This window comes from Meriones unguiculatus, chromosome 10, assembly GCF_030254825.1.
Source record: "Meriones unguiculatus strain TT.TT164.6M chromosome 10, Bangor_MerUng_6.1, whole genome shotgun sequence".
NCBI classification, from domain to species: domain Eukaryota; kingdom Metazoa; phylum Chordata; class Mammalia; order Rodentia; family Muridae; genus Meriones; species Meriones unguiculatus.
Genome location: NC_083358.1, coordinates 34,858,405 through 34,878,399, shown reverse-complemented (window position 1 = coordinate 34,878,399; position 19,995 = coordinate 34,858,405). Strand labels below are relative to the sequence as shown.

At 42.5% G+C, this 19,995-nt stretch overlaps 1 protein-coding gene across 4 annotated transcripts in view; it reads right to left on the bottom strand.

Moving 5' to 3' along the window:
• The window catches only part of LOC110565285 (carboxylesterase 1C-like), a 35,186-nt gene extending 15,683 nt beyond the window's left edge, over positions 1–19,503 (bottom strand). For 2 of the 4 annotated variants that reach the window (XM_060392218.1, XM_060392220.1), the window contains exons 1-6: positions 19,254–19,503; positions 18,883–18,921; positions 16,388–16,532; positions 5,979–6,112; positions 4,631–4,784; positions 2,283–2,387 (exon numbers count right to left, since the gene is read on the bottom strand). In XM_060392218.1, coding sequence (XP_060248201.1) covers positions 2,283–2,387; positions 4,631–4,784; positions 5,979–6,112; positions 16,388–16,532; positions 18,883–18,921; positions 19,254–19,498 — 822 coding nt within the window. In that variant the 5' untranslated portion in view covers positions 19,499–19,503. Of the gene's footprint in view, positions 1–2,282; positions 2,388–4,630; positions 4,785–5,978; positions 6,113–16,387; positions 16,533–18,716; positions 18,922–19,253 lie in introns of all 4 variants that reach the window. The other 2 variants (XM_060392219.1, XM_060392221.1) reach the window with 1 other exon arrangement.
• Positions 19,504–19,995: the final 492 nt, after the last annotated feature.

Below are 19,995 nucleotides of genomic sequence, written 5' to 3'. Positions count from 1 at the left end.
AAACAGCAGACTACAAAATGGGAAAAGATCTTTACCAACCTTAATATCTGACAGAAGGCTAATATCCAAAATATATAAATAACTCAAAAAAATTAAACACCAACAAACCAAATAACCCAATTAAAAATGGGATACAGAGCTAAAATCAGAAATTTCTCAACTGAGGAATCTCTAGTAGCTGAGAAACACTTAAATAAATGTTCAATGTCCTTAGTTATCAGGGAAAAACAAATCAAAACAACTCTGTGATTCCATCTTACACCCTTCAGAATGACTAAGATAAAAAACTCAAGTGACAGTATGTGCTGGCAAAGATGCAGAGCAAGTGAAACACTCTTCCATTGCTTGTGGAAGTGCAAACTTGTACAACCACTTTGGAAATCAATCTGATGCTTTCTCAGAAAAATTGGAAAGTTCTTCCTTAAGACCCAGCTATACCACTCATGAGTATATACCCAAGGACATTTGCTCAACTGTGTTTACAGCAGCTTTATTCATTATAACCAGAAACTGAGAATAACCTAGATTTCCTTCAACCAAAGGGTACATTTACACAATGGAATACCACTCAGCAATTAAAAACAAAGACATCATGAATTTGCAGGCAAATGGATGGAACTAGAAAAAATTATCCTGAGTGAAGTAACACAGACCCAGAAGGACATGCACGGTATACACTCATTTATAAGTGGATATTAGCCATAACTGTGGGAGAGGGGGTGAGAAGGATAACAGTGATGGAAATCAGCTGTGAGAAAAGGGGGGCTTGGGGAGGTCCAGGAGAGAGAACGGAAATGTGTGGAGGGCATCTCTGGGAAGTGGGGAGGCTCCTGGGAGTCTATATGAGTGACCTTAGCTGAGACTCCTAGCAGTGGGGGATATGAAGCCTGAAGAGTTCACCTGTGACCAGGTGGGACTTCCAGTGGAGGAAGGGGAACACCAACCAACCAATAAAACCTTCAACTCCAAATCTGTCCTCCCTATAAGCTGGGTAGGGCTAAAGATGGAGCAGAGATTGAGGGAATGGCCATCCAAAGACTGGCACAACTTGATATCTATCCCACGGGAGAGAGACAACCCCTGAAACTATTAATGATACTCTGTTATGTTTGCAGACAGGAGCCTAGCATAACCGCCCTTTGAGAGGCTTGATTCACCAGCTGATGGAAACAGATGCAGAGACCCAGAGCCAAACAGTATTCAGGGAGTCTTGTAGGAGAATAGGAGAAGGACTGAGGGAGCTGGAGGGGTCAAGGACTCCACAAGAAGACCTATAGAATCAACTAACCTGAGCCCATGGGGGATCACAGAGATTGAATCGCCAACCAAAAAGTATGTATGGACTGGGCCTAGGCTCCCTACATATATGTAGCAGATGTGCAGCTTGGTCAACATGTGGGTACCTAACAACTGGAGCAGGGGCCGTCTCTAACTTGGTTACCTGCCTTTGTAATCCTTTCCCCTAGCTGGGCTACCTCGTCTGGCCTCAGTGGGAGAGGATGTGCTTAGTCCTGGTACAATTTGATGTGTCAAGTTGGGTTGGAAACCATGGGAGGCCTCCCTGTCTCTGAGGAGAATGGGAAGGGAGAGGAGTGTGTGAGGGTGGGACTGAGAGAATAGGAGGGAGGAGGCTGTGATCAGGCTGTAAAGTGATTAAATAAATAAATTAACAACAACAACAAAAAGAATGGCAGAGGACCACTGCTCTAAATTAGCAGGTGTGGATTATGGGCCCCATATTCCTGATAGAATATTATCCCTATTACTCATGGGAATATGACATGTGCGGGTTATAGAATCAATATCTGCACCCCTCTTAGCTTTTTCCTGTTTAAATGGGTACAGTGTCTACTCCAATTATTATGTACACACACACACACACACACACACACAAATACACCACAGACACACACACTCGGCACACTGTTCTCCAACCTGAATGCCTCTAAAGAGGCTATTTGCCATGAAGGATAAAGTTTGTTTGGTTTCAGATACCACCTCTGCCACTCACTAAATGCTTGTCCTTGGGTGAGCTACAGAGACTCCACATTTCAGTTTCTGCGCAGAATCACAGGGTGTCTGTGTGATGTGGACCACAGGAAGGCACGTCAGAACTTGCAGAGCATGTCTGAGCTGTGGGCCAAAAGGCAGTCCTTCTGCGCAGCTATTCGTGCTTTAAGGACTGGTGGAGCATCTCGGCTGCATCCCATAGCCAGAAAAGCCAGTGAGGACCCAAAGGGCAGCTCAGAAAAGGGCGCAGGAGTGCCCTCGTTGGGACTTACTTCAATCATAGCCTGGGTGTTCTTATTGACCAAGTTTCTGCCGAAGACCACGCCGCTCTCAGAAATGGCCCTGTGGAAGAGGTTCTTGGCCAGAGGAGACAACACCTAGCACAGGAGAGATTTTTATGTTCACAAGATGTGTGTCATGATCAACATCAAATTAGAAAGGGACCTGGAATCAGTCACCTCTGTGCATAGCTGTGGGAGAGTTATCTCAGATTAACTGAGATTGGGAGATGCGTCGTAGTGTTCTCATGATCTGTAACTAGCAGCCTGCCCAGTCTCTGGGCTTCCTTTACACGGGAATGGCGACTCACTGAGTCATCAGACCATGCCAAAAGCAACCAGGGAGAAAAACGGTTAAGCCCCAGATGTTTGACCGAGACAAAGGGGGTTGCCCCAGCCTGCATCTCACACTTTTGTCATGGTGCACCTTTCTGCAGATGAATCCTGTTGTCCTTGGGAAGATACTATACTTTTTTGATTTCCTGACCCATGTTGAAAGACATGGTTTTGAAGACCAGAGGCCCCCAGAAACGTGGGCATCAGTATTCACTTCTGTTCTATGTCCTCTCTACCAGTTCCTTGCGACAAGTCAACTCAGCCTTTGCTGCCATGACTTCCCTGACATGATAAACTGCGTTCTTAAACTGTGAGTCAAAGTAAACCCTTTCTTATGTTGCCTTTGTTGGATATTTTGTCACAACAAGGAGAAAAATATCTAATACTGTGAATCATGACACACTTGTCATTTAGGGCTCCTTCTTCTTTCTTCTGTCTCCTGGCTGTGCATTTGGTGACCTGATGTTCCATAGATATGAGCCTTCTCACCTATCCTAGCCCAATTGCCAGATGGTTCTTGTGTTGACATTCACCACGGGTATCTCAGCAGGATGTGGCTTGAGTTCAGAGTTAGAAACAGAGTGAAGCACACTACAAGTACCTATCAGGACAAATACAAACTATTGGAAAGACAATGCCAATAAAAGGCTTGGTTATACCTACCGGTACAAACTGTTTCTCTGTTGTTCAGAATTTATCCTAAAACTAAAGATCATGGAGGCCTGGGAAAATTTCTCAGAAAGTTCATGTATTTTTCAAACAGTAAAAACTGGAATTAGTTCAACGTATCAATATAAAACTGAGTAATTAGGATTCATTTTTACAATGCAATGTTATGCAATTATAGAAAGGTGGTAGTACAGAAGAAAATATTTATGCTATGTTACTATATGATAAGAAGCTTTTTTGGACAAAAGAACTAAAAAAAAACATAGCTGCATATATAGTAAAAAAGAAAAAATAAATAGATTATAGATGGAGGATAGATAGATGCATGTATGATGAATAGGTAGATATATATAATATATTTATATATATATATAATTATGTATATATATAAAATTATGCATAAAATTATAAAATTATAAATAATTATATAAAATTATACATAATTTTAGGAAAGACTGAAAAAATATATAACAATAGCCAAGTGACAATCCCTGGGTATGTTGTTATACAGGATTTTATTCTTCATTGGGTGTTTTGGATTTCCTTTACTTAAAATTCTTTCCTCTGAGAATTCAAGTATGAAGCCAGTGCTTGTTGGTTCCATTGCTGAATGTCTGCTCAACTTTGGGGAAGCTATGGTCTCTCACAGCTCCCAGAACATCCTGTAGCTTTCCTCACTCTTCCTACAGCTCAATTCCACCCGCCAGCAAGACACTTCAAGTATCCAGTCTATGCCGGAGACCCACATCTTCCACCCTACCCTTTCCCATTGGATCTTCCATCTCTCCTTCCTCAGTTCACTTCCTCACATCTCTAAGAGAACGTGCTGCTGCCTTCTTAACCTCAGGGGAAGCCCTGGTCCGACTCTTGGTCTTAAACTTCCTTAATGTGTAGATGTGGCTTCAACCCAAACAAGGACACTTGATCCAATTCATTGCTCCTCTCTTCTTATTTGTAGTCTATACTCATCACTGCATCTCATGACTTGTAGAGTGAGACCTAAAGTTAAAATGGTTCTGAGGGAGAAAGAGATCAAACAAGTGAGAAAAGAAGCTGGTGATTTTCACAGCTTGAGAAAATAATAATAATAATAATAATAATAATAATAATAATAATAGTAATAATAATAAATTGAATGGTAAACTTAGGATCAGGAACGAGTTAGTTATATGACTGAAGCTGTCCAGTCTGATGCTGTGCAGCAAACAGAGTCAACCTGAACACAGGCACTGAACACAAAGGTGTTGTGCTAGACTGGGCTGCTTTCCAGCAGGTCTCCCCCACCCCCAGAAGCCATATCAACCTGCAGCAAAAGGTCTGGTGCCAAGAATACTTACAAGAATAGAGACACCCCAACCTCCTGCTGACTCTCCAAAGATGGTCACTGAGCGCGGGTCTCCTCCAAAGTTTGCAATGTTATCCTGGAGCCAGCGTAGTGCAGCCAGCTGGTCCAAGATGCCCCAGTTCCCAGGGCTGTGTTCATCGCCCGTGCTGCAAGATGACAGGGTGGAATGAGGGCAGAGATGTCATGGCATGATTCTCAAGAATGGCCTGGGGAGGTTCAGTGAGCTTTTCCGAATCGGGTCGAACACTGCATCACTGACACGGGGGCACTCTACTTGCCTGTCATCCCTACAGCATTGCTTTATGTGGGGCTTCACACTCACCTTCAAGCAGCCACGTGCCGCACTGAGGAGCCACCACACAGCCAGCATTTCACAAGTAGCTAGAGCACATCCCAGAACAGACAGACAAAATATATGACTATGCCCAGCTCGCAGTGGAAAGAAGAACCAAGCAGATTAGAAGGGAGTATGTCAGCTAGCAGGAAAATACAATGCGGCCAATGTGGAGCTGTAAGGTGGCTCAAGTGGGAAAATCCTATTTTAGCAGTAACATTGAGGAAGAGTAATAAATGAGCATATGGGTTGCACTGGTAAATGTGAAAGGGGTTTTAATCAGAAGCAGTAGGTACAGAGTCTCAGGACCATAGGGCCAGATGTGTGAATGTAAGACGTAGGAGACGCAGGTAGAACAGTGACTTTTCACGATCTTCCCTATCATTGGAAGTGGGGATCACTGGGCAGAGACATGATAGGACCCAGTCATTGTCCCACAGATTACTCAGGCAGCTGGCTGGAGCAGCTATGGTATTAAAGCTGCAGATTTATAACACTAGGTGATTATAGAAACTATACGTGTTAAAGACGTAGGACTTTGATTATGGTAATAGCAAAAGGTATTAGTGGCTGCATAGCCCAGTGCTGGGTTTTGGTCAGCACTGAGCAATAAAGAACATGAAAAGATGAGGCCAAGTGCAAAGTGATTATGTCACTGGGTGTATCACTCTCAAGTGGGACCTCTGTAGTGCACACAAGACCTTGTTTAGTTCTCCAGCTGTGTTTTGTTGTAAGACAGCAGCACTGCCTCTCATCAGTCGCTTCCTCCCTTCTCCTGTGACTCCCTTCTGCATGTAAAAGTCTGATTTCTGTTCCTCTGCCATGTTGCTTCCCAGCCAAGGATTCTCACTACAGGTCTTCTACCTAATATTGGACTTGGAGTCTTCTAAACCATTTTAAATGAATCTATGTGCTGGTATCTACCCAATCTCAGGTATTTGCTTCATTAATAGAAAGTGAACCAAAGCAAAGACTAATATTCAGAGAGGAAAATCTAGTATCTTACCTGAAGAATCCCCAGATGCCCAGGCGGTATTGAATGGTCACCACCACCACGTTTTCATGAGCTGAGAGAACTACTCCATCGTAGCTGGACGCCCCGCCTGACACAAATCCACCTCCATGGATCCACACCATCACCTGGACAATAACACAGCCACACAGGCAATAGACTGTAGACTTGGGACTACCACTAACTTCATCTGAATTGGTTGCCTGTATCTAGGTTGTGACTTGAGGTCACTGCTCAAACCACACCAGTTCCCAGGAAGGTTACAAAAGGCAGGCTGACTTTCTCTCTCTCTCTCTCTCTCTCTCTCTCTCTCTCTCTCTCTCTCTCTCTCTCTTAAATTAATTTATTTTATTTAAGTTTATTCACCTTACACCCCAAGTATGTCCCCTCCCTCCTCTCCTCCAGTTCCCTTTTCCCTCCTTTCCCCTTCCCTTCTCCATACCCCCCCCCAGAAAAGTGGAGCATCCCTCCCCCAATATGAACCCTCCCGAGCACATCAAGTCACACCAGGACTGATAACCCAGTCCCATGGAGGCTTACAGAGACTGAGGCTGACTTTCTTTTTTCCAACTTTCCAAGACAAGGCCCAAGATGCCATGCCACACAATAACCCCACCCTTTCTTCTCTTTTCTCATATTCTTCTAACAAGAATTGAGATTATTATGGGACCCTTAAAGGCCAAGCGTGTTGTCATCACCCCATAAACACCTCACTTCGTGACAGGACCATTCAGGCAAGTGAACATGAATAAGGGGCAGGCTTTGTATTTCAGCTTAATTTCATCCCCGTTAACCCCTCAGTGGTGAGTTAACCTTCTCTATGTTAAGCGATTCTTTGGCAAGACACCTGCTGCCCTGATGGGGTTTCTTCTAGTGTGCTTCCGTTCCAAGCCCAAATCCTCCCACTATGCTAAGCTCACATCACTTCAATCGAGATGTCTTTGGTCATTCAGCTAACATTATCTCAGAATCTACAGTGTACCAGGCTCTCTGCTAAAACTCGAAGAGAAGGGATGCAAGAATTCATAGTCCATACTCTTTGATTTAAACAGCATGTAAATCAGGAAGAAATGAGGGTGTGTAAAAATAATATTGTGATAATACTATTTATGAAAGGGAAAATCCTGTGGGTACTATGAACCAGGAATTGATCTATGCATTATAAATAACACCTCTATATGGCAAGGAATAATATTGTCCTGTGTGATGGATAAGAAACAGGAGAAACGTTTCCTGCTGAGAAACTACAGCTAATAAGAGAAGGAGGTGGGGCTTGATCCTCATGCTGGTTTCCATCAGCCAGTTGCTGAGCTGATGGATCCCTGCAGCCCATGACCACAGTTCAGTGAGACAGCTGTTGGGTCAGGAGGCAGACCCTCTTGCAGGCCTGACTAGTGTGTCAGCCAGGCTGCCGGCGCTCATGCTGAACTGTGATGCCATTTGAAACTCGATGAAAATTCCCATGCGAGGCTGAGAGGTTAGGAAAAGGATCTGCTCTCTCATCCTTTTAAAGGCAGATCCGGGATTTATACTCAGACTTTGTGGCTCCTATGGTCTCCTGTTACCATGATCTCAAGACCCCGTTTTCTGCTTCTGGATCCCTGCAACCTCCAGGAAAGATCAAATCATGGATAGCTAAGAGTAAAGACTGAGTCCAAGGGTGGTGAGCAATGACACCACCACCCTCATAGATATATGATCTATCTATGTAGAACAGTAGGAATGGTCCTTGAAAACATGGCTGTGTAGAAATGGCTGAAACCTTTCATTTCTCTGACTGCAAGTTTGACTGTTTAGGTATCAGAACCTCTGGTCCAGGTAGGGACCAGAATAAAACTTCCAGTGGTCTTGTTGCCTGCCTTGCTAAGGTTCTACCATCTTCCTGTTTCAACAATTGCTGTAGGCATCCTAATAAAGGGTCTGAAAGGTATAATGTGGAGTGGAATTGAGAACAATTACAGGGTCCTCCCTGTATTGGGGAGAGATTCAAGTTCTCCTTGTGTATGCCATCTAAGAGTCAGATCAGCCTCAGGCATCTATCATTAACCATAGTTTACACATGAGGAATTGGAGGCACAGAGGGGATTGGCAGCTGCACCCAAGGACACAGCCATGAAGATCCATGTTATATAGTGCTTATATTTCCAAGTCAATTATAAGCAACAGTCTGGATCCCTTTCCAATTAGAAGGCTTCTAAAACAAAAGCCAGGCATCGAACCCCATCCCCCTGGGATGCTCACATTTTAGATGACTTAAAAAACGGACATGGGGGGGGCGGAGCCAAGATGGCGACTAGCACACACAGTTTCTGAGCTGTGGAAAAGGTAAACTTCTGAGTAGGTGAGTGGAAGGACTTCTGAAGCCAGGGAAACGACGGAGAGGCTTTCTAAACAACAGGGAACATCGCAGGAGGTGAAAACTTTGGTCTCGGGTCACTCGGGGACTTGTTTGGGGAAGGTGAGAAATGATCCTTTGATCTCGCGGCACTCCCCTCCCCCAGACCTCCCTCCTCCTCGGCACAGCAGACTCCTCTTTCTCAGCGCAGACCTAACTGCCTGGGGCCTGCAGCTGCTGAGGTGGAGCTCCAAGCCCTTTAGCAGCAAAGGCCAGCAGTACGTGTCTCGGAGTCCCAGATTCGCGCAGCAGCTACACCATCCTCCCAGGGCACAAGTCTGCTAGACGCCATACTAGCTCCACAGGATCGCCATCACTGACGGTACGGCCCGCCCAATCCCACAGTGACAGAGAATATGCTATACACTCACCAAAACCAGGCAGAAACGCCATACAGCCTAGACACACCAGGTGCTGGGCCTCCCAAGCTTAGAGAGCACAGTGAAGAAACCCCAGGACTTCCCAGAAAGCATCGGGACTAGCAACCCAGTCTCCAGTTACAGCGGGACTTTCTAACTTGGCGGCGGAGCAGCACTGAGCTGGCGAGGCACATCAGCCCTCCAGTTTAAGACTAACCAGGGCCAAACCAGAGAACAGAGAGCCTGGTTACCCCAATCCCTACTGACATGACCACCCTGAAATCTCCAGCTGCAGCAAGACCTCATAACCTGGCAGTGACAGCAGCACAGAACTGTCAGAGCACATCAAAGAAGCAGGGCCAAACCAGAGAGCAGAGAGCCCGGATACCCCGATCTCTGCCAAGTGACCTGCCTGTAAGTGAGTGCACCCTTGAGAATCTGCAGATCCCCAGATCCTGGGTCCTTCTAAAACAGAAGCCAGGCATCGAACCCCCTCCCACCCATATACCCACTTTGGGAAACAGAGGGGCACTTGGGACATTGAAGTTCCTGCTCTGTGGGTATAATTGAGGAGTTAAGGCAGTGAATGCTAGAAATTGGGCTGCAATCATCACTAGCGCCTGCGACATATACAGTGCAGAGCCCCTCCCACACACTCAAGGGTTCAACATTAGCCATCACTCTGTCCCTTGAGACACACACCTACGCACACTTACACACACACACACATGCACGCTTGCATTAGCCCCGTTTGCGCCTACGTACTCTTCTCCCACAGGTACAGCTAGTCCTCAGCACATGCTAAGGACACGGGACCTCTCTCAGCTTCCTGAAAAACTCTCCAGACTCCAGAGAGAGACAGTACCAGTCTGATCTGCAGAATCCAAAAACAAACAGGGAAGGTCTCAGATAAGCCAATGGCCAGGGGTAGGCGAAAGAACACTTCCAACATAAATCAGGACATCATGACTTCACCAGCAAACCCCAAAATCGATGGATACTCCAATTCATCAGAAGCACAGGAAAATAACTTTAAAACCATGTTTGCTCAATTATTTGAGGCTCATAAGGAGGAAATGAACAAATCTTTCAAAGAGTTGGCCAGTCAATTGGAGGTAAAGAAAGAAGAAATAGACAAAATCCTTAAAGAAACACAGGCAAACATAGCCAAACAAATAGAGGCACAAGTAGAGAAAAAATTAGTGGCATATAAAAAGGAAATGAACAAAGAAATAGAGTCCATCATAGAGAGACAGGAATCCAAATTCAAACACATGAAAGAAATGGTGCAAGGCATGAAAACAGAATTAGAATCAATAAAGAAAACACAAAATGAGAAAACCCTTGAGCTGGAGAACTTGGAGAAAAGATCAGGAACCACAAAAGTAAGCATCACCAACAGAATACAAGAGATGGAAGAGAGAATCTGTGGAGCTGAAGACACACTTGCAGAAATTGATACTTCTCTTAAAGAAAAAGTAAAATCAGAAAAGTTCCAATCACAAAATATCCAAGAAATCAAGGATGCTATGAAAAGACAAAATCTAAGAATAATAGGAATTGATGAAAAAGAAGACTCCAGGCTCCAAGGTCCAGAAAATATTTTCAAGAAAATCATAGAAGAAAATTTTCCCAACTTAAAGAAAGAGATGTCCATAAATATACAAGAGGCCTATAGAACACCAAATAGACTAGACCAGAAAAGAGACACATCATGTCACATCATAGTCAAAACACTAAATCTACAGAACAAAGAAAAGATATTAAAAGCAGCAAGGGAAAAAGGCCAAGTAACATATGAAGGTAGACCTATCAGAATCACACCGGACTTCTCATCAGAAACTATGAAAGCCAGAAGGGCCTGGGCAAGTATCATGGAGACTCTAAGAGATCACAAATGTCAACCCAGACTACTATACCCTGCAAAGCTTTCAATCAACATAGATGGAGAAAACAAAATATTCCATGACAAAACTAAATTTACGCAATATCTATACAGCAAACCAACCCTACAGAAGATACTAGAAGGAAAACTCCAATCCAACGAAAACGAATTCACCCAAGAAAACAGGGCATATAGATAATATCCCAACAAAAATGAAAAGAAAACAAGTGATGAAACAGGGTAAGATCACCGACTTCATTACAAAAGGAACTAACATGCATTGGTCACTATTATCTATCAATATCAATGGACTCAACTCACCAATAAAAAGACACAGGCTAACAGAATGGCTACGGAAACAGGATCCAACATTCTGTTGCATCCAAGAAACACACCTATGCAACAAAGATAAACACTACCTCAGAGTAAAGGGCTGGAAAAATGTTTTTCAAGCAAATGGTTCCAGAAAACAAGCTGGAGTAGCCATCCTAATATCTAATAAAATAGACTTTCATCCAAAGTTAATAAAAAAAAGATAAGGAGGGCCACTATATTCTCATCAAAGGAAAAATCCACCAAGAGGACATCACAATCTTGAATATCTATGCCCCAAATACAAGAGCACCGACATTCGTAAATGAAACATTATTAAAGTTAAATCATACATTGATTCTAATACCTTAATAGTGGGAGACTTCAACACTCCACTCTCACCAAGGGACAGATCAACTAGACAGACACCAAATAGGGAAATAAAAGCACTCACAGAATCCCTAAATCAAATGGACCTAATAGACGTCTACAGATCTTTTCACCCAAACTCAAAAGAGTACACCTTCTTTTCAGCACCGCATGGAACCTTCTCCAAAATAGACCATATAGTGGGTCACAAAACAAGCCTCAACAGATACAAAAGGATTGAAATAATCTGTTGTATACTATCTGACCACCATGGACTAAAGCTGGACATCAACAACAACAGAAACAACAAAAAGCCGACACGCACATGGAAACTGAACAACTTACTACTCAATGATAGCTGGGTTAAGGAAGAAATAAAGAAAGAAATTAAAGACTTCCTAAAATTCAATGAAAATGAAGGCACAACATACCCAAATTTATGGGACACATTGAAAGCAGTGCTCAGAGGAAAATTTATAGCACTAAGTGCCTGCAAGAAGAAATCCGTAACATCACATACAAACAACTTAATGGCCCAACTGAAAAACCTAGAAAAAAAAGAAGCAGATACACCCAAGAGGAGCAGATGGCTGGAAATAATCAAACTAAGGGCTGAAATCAATCAATTAGAAACAAATAAAACTATCCAAAGAATCAATGAAACAAAAAGCTGGTTCTTTGAGAAAATCAACAAGATAGACAAACCCTTAGCCAAACTAACTAAAAAGCAGAGAGAAACTATCCAAATCAGCAAAATCAAAAATGAAAATGGGGACATAACTACAGACACTGAGGAAATCCAAACGATTATTAGGTCATACTACAAAAGCCTATATGCCACAAAATTTGAAAATCTAAATGAAATGGATAACTTTCTTGACAGATTCCATCTACCAAAATTAAGTCAAGATCAGGTAGAAAGATTGAATAGCCCTATATCTCCCAAGGAAATTGAAGCAGTCATTAACAGTCTCCCCTCCAAAAAAAGCCCTGGACCAGATGGCTTCAGCGCAGAATTCTACAAGACCTTCAAAGAAGTGCTAACACCAATTCTCCTCAAACTATTCCACAAAATAGAAACAGAAGGGACACTACCAAACTCATTCTATGAAGCCACAGTCACCTTGATACCTAAACCTCACAAAGATCCAACGAAAAAAGAGAACTTCAGACCTATCTCTCTTATGAACATTGACGCAAAAATACTCAATTAAATACTTGCAAACTGAATCCAAGAACACATCAAAGATATCATCCACCATGACCAAGTAGGCTTCATCTCAGGCATGCAAGGGTGGTTCAACATACAGAAATCCATCAATGTAATCCACCACATAAACAAACTGAAGGAGAAAAACCACATGATCATCTCCTTAGATACCTAAAAAGCATTTGACAAAGTCCAACACCTATTCATGTTTAAAGTCTTGGAGAGATCAGGGATACAAGGCACATATCTAAAGATAGTAAAGGTAATATACAGCAAGCCTATAGCCAACATCAAACTCAATGGAGAGAAACTTAAATCAATCCCACTGAAATCAGGGACAAGACAAGGCTGCCCATTGTCTCCATATCTCTTCAACATAGTACTTGAAGTCCTAGCCAGAGCAATAAGACAACTAAAGAAGATCAAGGGGATACAAATCGGAAAGGAAGAGGTCAAAGTGTCACTATTTGCAGATGATATGATAGTACACATGAGCGACCCCAAAAATTCAACCAGAGAACTCCTTCAGCTGATAAACACCTTCAGCAAAGTGGCAGGATACAAAATCAACTAAAAAAAAATCAGAAGCCCTCCTGTATACCAAAGACAAAAAGGCTGAGAGAGAAATTAGAGAAACAACACCCTTCGCAATAGCCACTGGTAACATAAAGTACCTTGGTGTGACTCTAACCAAGCAAGTGAAAGACCTGTTTGAGAAAAACTTCAAGTCTCTGAAGAAAGAAATCGAAGAAGATATCAGAAGATGGAAAGATCTCCCGTGCTCATGGATTGGTAGGATTAACATTGTGAAAATAGCCATACTGCCAAAAGCAATCTACAGATTCAATGCAATTCCCATCAAAATACCAACTCAATTCTTACAGACCTTGAAAAAAAGATTCTCAGCTTCATATGGAGAAACAAAAAACCCAGAATCTCCAAAATTATCCTGTACAACAACAGATCATCTGGAGGTATCTCCATCCCTGATCTCAAGCTGTACTACAGGGCAACAGTAATAAAAACTGCATGGTATTGGCATAGAAACAGAAAGGAGGATCAATGGAACTGCATAGAAGACCCAGAAATAAACCCACACACCTATGAATATTCAATATTTGACAAAGAAGCCAAATCCATTCAATGGAAAAAAGACAGCATCTTCAACAAATGGTGCTGAACCAACTGGATGTCTACATGCAAAAAAGTGAAAATAGATCCATATTTACACCCTTCACAAAACTAAAGTCAAAGTGGATCAGGGACCTCAACATAAAACCAGATACTCTAAATCAGTTGGAAAAAAAAAGTGGGGAACAGCCTAGAACTCATTGGCACAGGAGACAACTTCCTAAACAGAACACCAACAGCACAGGCTCTAAGAGCAACAATCAATAAATGGGACCTCATGAAACTGAAAAGTTTCTGTAAAGCAAAAGACACTGTTGTCAAAACAAAACGACAGCCTACAGATTGGGAAAGAATCTTCACCAACCCTTTATCTGACAGAGGGCTAATATCCAGTATATATAAAGAACTAAAGAAGCAGAAAAGCAACAAACCAAGTAATCCCATTAAAAAAAGGGAACGGAGCTAAACAGAGAATTCTTGAAAGAGGAACATCAAATGGCAGAGAAACACTTAAAGAAATGCTCAACCTCATTAGCCATTAGGGAAATGCAAATCAAAATGACCCTGAGATTTCACCTTACACCCATTAGAATGGCCAAGATGAAAAACTCAACTGATAACACATGCTGGAGAGGTTGTGGAGAAAGGGGAACCCTCCTCCATTGCTGGTGGGAATGTAAACTGGTACAATCACTTTGGAAGTCAATCTGGCACTTTCTCAGACAACTAGGAGTAGTGCTACCACAAGACCCAGCTATACCACTCCTAGGTATATATCCAAAATTTGCTCAAGTACACAACGAGGACATTTGTTCAACCATGTTTGTAGCAGCTTTATTTGTAATAGCCAGAACTTGGAAACAACCCAGATGTCCATCAACTGAGGAATGGATACAGAAATTGTGGTATTTTTACACAATGGAATACTACTCAACAATCAAAAAGGAGGAAATCATGAAATTTGCAGGCAAGTGGTGGGATCTAGAAAAGATCATTCTGAGTGAAGTATCCCAGAAGGAGAAAGACAAACATGGTATATACTTGCTTATACAGACCTACAAGATATGATAAACATAATGAAATCTACACACCTAAAGAAGATAATCAAGAAAGTGGACACAGGAAAAGATGATCAATCCTCATTTAGAAAGACAAATGGGATGTGCATTGAATGTATGACAGGAGTCTACCACAAAAGGCATCTGAAAAACTCTACCTAGCAGTGTTTCAAAGCAGACACTAAGACTCATAACCAAACCCTCAGCAGAGTGCAGGGAATCATATGAAAGAAGGGGAGTTAGTATGATATGGAAAGGATAGAAGCTCTACAAGGACCAAATATATCCAGGCACAGGGTCTTTTCTGAGACTGACACTCAACCAAGGACCATCTATGGATATAACCTAGAACTTCTGCCCGGATGTGGCCCGTGGTAGCTCAGTAACCAAGTAGTTTTCCAAAGTAAGGGGAAAATGGACTATTTCTAACAGGATCTCAAGCGCAGGCTCTTTGACCCCCCCACCCCCCATCCAGGGGAGGAGCAGTCCTGTTAGGCCACAGAGGAGGACTTTGCAGCCAGCCCTGAAGATACCTGATAAAACAGGGTCAAATGAAAGGGGAGGAGGTCCTCCTCTATCAGTGGACTTGGAAAGGGACGGGGGGGGGGCGGAGACCAGGGAGGGAGTGTGGGGTTGGGGAGTGTATGAGGGAGCGGGATACAGCTGGGACACAGAGTTAACAAAATGTAACTAAAAAGAAAAATAAAATTTAAAAAAAAAGAACGGACATTATAGAATTCCACCCCACTCCTACTCCCACTCCTGCCCCCCCCCCCACACACCATCTCCCTGTGACTGCTGTGCACAAGCAACAACAAATCTTAAGATACACATCTAAAACTTTCTCCCTCATCTCTGGGTCTCACACAGAAGGCTTCTGGGAAGTCTATTGGGTGCTGAAGTGTTACAACCCAAGAATTATCTTTTCTAGAAAACTCTCCCTCAACCTTGTGATCTGTAGCTGGCAGCTTGCCCCTTCTCTTGCACCATATTGCTATGTGAAATGCTGACTCATTTGGTCATCAGACTGTGCCAAAGTCAGCTAGACATGGAAAGGAGCTACAGTGAGATTCCAGGCTGCTGCCTATGGGCAGGGAACCTGCTTTAGAAAGTGTCCCAACATCCTTCCTCTTACCCACTTACATTCAGGGGAGAGTGAAAATTTTCATCCGGCAAAGAAGTTGTCACAGGTGACCTGAAAATAAAACCATCACACATCTTCCCCTGGCTCCCACCTGAAAGCACTCTCATGAAAACTAGGAAAACTGAGTTTTGCAAGCACCCTGTCCACATACTCTTTTCTTCCTTACCAGAATCTCATTTCTCTATCTGTATCATGGTGGGTTGTTCAGTTTCCCCCTAAGATTACTCTCATTTGTGACTTTATTAGAAATCATAACTTAACTGCCATGGGAACAAGATTCTCATAAGTAAGATTAGCTATTCTTTTCATTCTCCCCCATGAAGACTTGGGAAATTACATGGGATCTGTACAATGATCTCTACCAAACCAGAGATTACTGGGGGGAAAAAAAACTCCAGTGAAAACTTGAAGAAAGCTCTGGTTCCTGAGTCAATCCTGGCTTATGTGCTTTTGACTCCTGCCGGCTTCATCACATTCTAATCCCACAGAAGATCTAGATGCTCCAACTTCAAGCCTGATACCAATGGTCCCTGCACTTACGGGCAATAGGCTGCCATTTGTCAAGTCAGCGGGGCTGTAAATATTCAGGTAGAGACAATCTTCAGAAAAGTTGAGATAAATGTTCTCCTTTCTGTTAGTGATCATATTTGAAAGCATCTGTCCAGAGACTGGATTTTGGGAGCACCTGAGTGGGAAGAGAACATTTGAGATTACACTAGACAGACTGAGCCTGTCATCTGGGCCTGACCATGGGCTGAGAGATTTGAGCCTATAAAAGAAGTTCCTGTCACTCCACTGGAGTCATTACCATGGGTGAGAGGTAGGAATCATGGTAATATCTAGGGTCTTTCAGTCTTATGGAGGGAAAAAGCACCTGATACCTCTCCTCTTCTTGGAGTTTTTGGGATGCTCCAGACCAAAGAGAAATGTTATTGTATGGTGACCTGCTGTAGAAGATGTTACTTCCTACAGTGCTTGGATAGGGCTTTGCCATTCTGGCCTTTGAATGGTGGTCTGTATTTGGCTATGCTCCTCTATTAGGTAAACATGCTATAGTTCTCAGAAGACATCCATCAACCAAGACAGCTACAACGACAAACAACCTGTTGTAGGCTAAAGTTGAGGAGGCATTGTAGTGGGTGAACCTCAGGAAAACCAAATTCTAAACTTGTCTCAGACATAATGTGATGGGTGGCCTAAGGTGAATTTCCTTCCTGCACTGGCCCTGAGTTTCCAGCTTCAGGTGGGGTGAGCAAAGTTGCCAAAGATCTTGCTGCATGAACTGTTCCATCAGTCACCATTGGCTCCTTGATAAAGGCTCTTAAAGGTACAATGCAGCATGGTATTGAGAACAGTTACTGAGCCCTCTGAGAGTATCAGATACAGATTCAAGTTCTCCTTGTGTATGAAGCCATTTAAGAGTCAGTTCAGCCTTAGGCATCTATTTATTATTCCTGTTTTAAGATGAGGAATTGGAAGCACAGAAAGAATTGACAGCTCGCCAAGAAGAACATGTTAGGTAATGCTTATACTTCCAAGTAGAGGATAAGCAACATTCTGGCTTTCTTTGCAATGAGAAGGCCTGTTGTCACCGTAACTGGTGAGCAGAAGTGATGCTGTGTAAGGCCACCATGGCAGAAAATGCATAAAATGGCAGAGACACCTAAGTCTCCTTCCTTGGTCATTTTCCCTACCTCACTGACATAAGTGAATGATATTCATAACAACATAAATTCAAATGTCAAATGAGGATATAAGAGTTCAGGTTCACTAATAGTTAGAAAAAAATGTAGTAGAGAGACCAAGGTTTTATTTATCTGTTATGATCTCAGTTTTTTTATCCAATGTACACAGGAAAAATTCACCGAGTAAGCCAAGGCATGGGTAAGGGTCCAGAGGTTTCTATGTTTCCGTGGGAGAATTGTGTAGAGTTTGGTTGTTTCTGAAGACAAACGTTCCCAACGTTCCTGCTTTTGACTTATCAATGTTACCTTTGGAAATTTATCCCCAAATATTTATGATTGTGTGTAAAGATGTAGCTTACAAGAATCTGTCAAAAATTTGTTTATGGTCAAGAAAACCTAAGTACTTTAGTGAACTCAAATAGAAGATTGGGTAAATAAATAATACATTAACATCCAGTTAAGCACAGCTAATAAATACTCAGATTATATATATATATAAACATACATATGATATCATACATATATATGGTATGAAATGATGCTGATGCTTATGAATGTGCCAGGCTGTCACCCAAACTCTTGTATTTATAATCTATGTTTAAAGGAGGGTATATACGGTATATACAGAGACAAAAAAACTGGAAAATTACCCTTGGTAATATCTTAGCCTGTGAGTAGGTAGCTAGGTAGACCTGAGTGTGAGAACTTGCAGTCATCTTTACTATTCTCTAGCATGTCCAGATCCAGCCTGTTTATAAGCAACACTAATGTTCAAATGAGAATATAGTATATTACTTCTTGTTTCCCTCAGCTGATCAACTACTATTTTTCCAAAGCATTTAGCATATTCTAGTATATTATATACTTGATATACTAATCCATGGATACTTCATTTTCTCTTTCTACTAATAGGATAAAAGTTTCATCAAGGTATAGATATTTTTCCCCTAATGATGTCTGAAAACCCAGAATATTCCAAGTTCACCACAGATGCTCAGTAAGTATGTGCTAAATGAAGGGCCTGGACATTTATGAAGTACTTAGTAATGAGACCATCGTTGACATGTTCTTAGGGGAATGAGTAATTGCTGATAACATAACTAGTCAGAGGATTGCCTTGACTCCATCCTGTACCACTCTGAGATAAACATCCCACTGAAATAGTCCCTACCCCAATGGCTTACATCGGAGGGTAGGAGGTGGCATTCTTCACGAAGCTCCAGGGCTCTGTAGGCTCTGGTGGAGCAAACCTCAGAGATCCAAGAGGAGGTTTGGCAAAGGGAACTCCTAGGAAGACAGCCACAGGCTGGGTGAATCCTTCTAAGCTGACGTACTTCCCCAGGACTTTACCTTGTGTGGTGTCCACCACAGGTGGTGATGATGGATGTCCTGATGGACAAGAAAACATGAAGACACATGAAAGGGGAAAGACCAGCCCTGGATTCATGGTTAGTTTTGTCACTTTTAGGCTTGTGTCATTGATAAGTCACTTGAATCTTCGAAGGTCTCATTTCCTTCTGACATTAAACTATGATAAAGAAAGTTATTTTTGTTTAAGTGGGCCAACTGAAAAGTAAACAGGTTGGATAAAAGCATCCCACCTGAGCCAATACAGAGAAAGGCTACAGCACTGTTTCATGCTTGCCCTGTATACATTTTATCCACTTTATCCAGAATAGATTTCCAAAACTGCAACCCAACATATGTAACCCAGAACTTACCCCAAACTGTGCAAACAGCAAGAGAGGCCCAGACCAGAGCACTGAGCCACATCATGGAAGGACAAGAGCTTTTGGGGACAGGGAGGTATCTGCTGCTCAAAGAGAAAGCGCTGTTCCTGCCTCTTTGCTTTAAACCCACCTCTAGGAAAATTAGCGTAATTACACAAATCTCTCCCTCCTCTACAGAGCTCATTGGGTGTTTGGTAGTACCTCCAAGACACACCCACTGAGAGTTTACTCTTCATCAGAGGGAAAAGACCCAGCCATCAGAGTACAGATGGCCAGAAATTCATCCAACAACTTACGCAAACACTTCTAGTTGCACCCTGTTCAGTGAACCTTGAACAAGCAGACACCAACAAGCAGCTGCATGCAGGCAGGAAGAAGCTTTGGTTTAGGAGTCTCACTTCAAGCTGGAAAATTAAGAGCACCTCAGTTCCCCAGAGTTGCTCACCTGGGAACTTTGCCCAATTCCCAGCTTCCTTGGACTGCTGCTGTTTTCTGGAAGACACGCTCTTAAGTTTGGAAAATTTCTAATCTCACTCTTTGGTCAACTCTTTTTTTTTTTTTTCCTGTTGCCCAATATTCCTGCCAGGAATATGCTCCTGACCAGCCAATGTACACCTCTGTAAATGGACTCACTGCTTTCAGAGCAGGGATGTTTAGACAGAATGTGTGTATTAGTTACTTTTTTGTTGCTGTGATAAAACACAAAGACCAAAGGCAATTTAAGGAAGTGAGA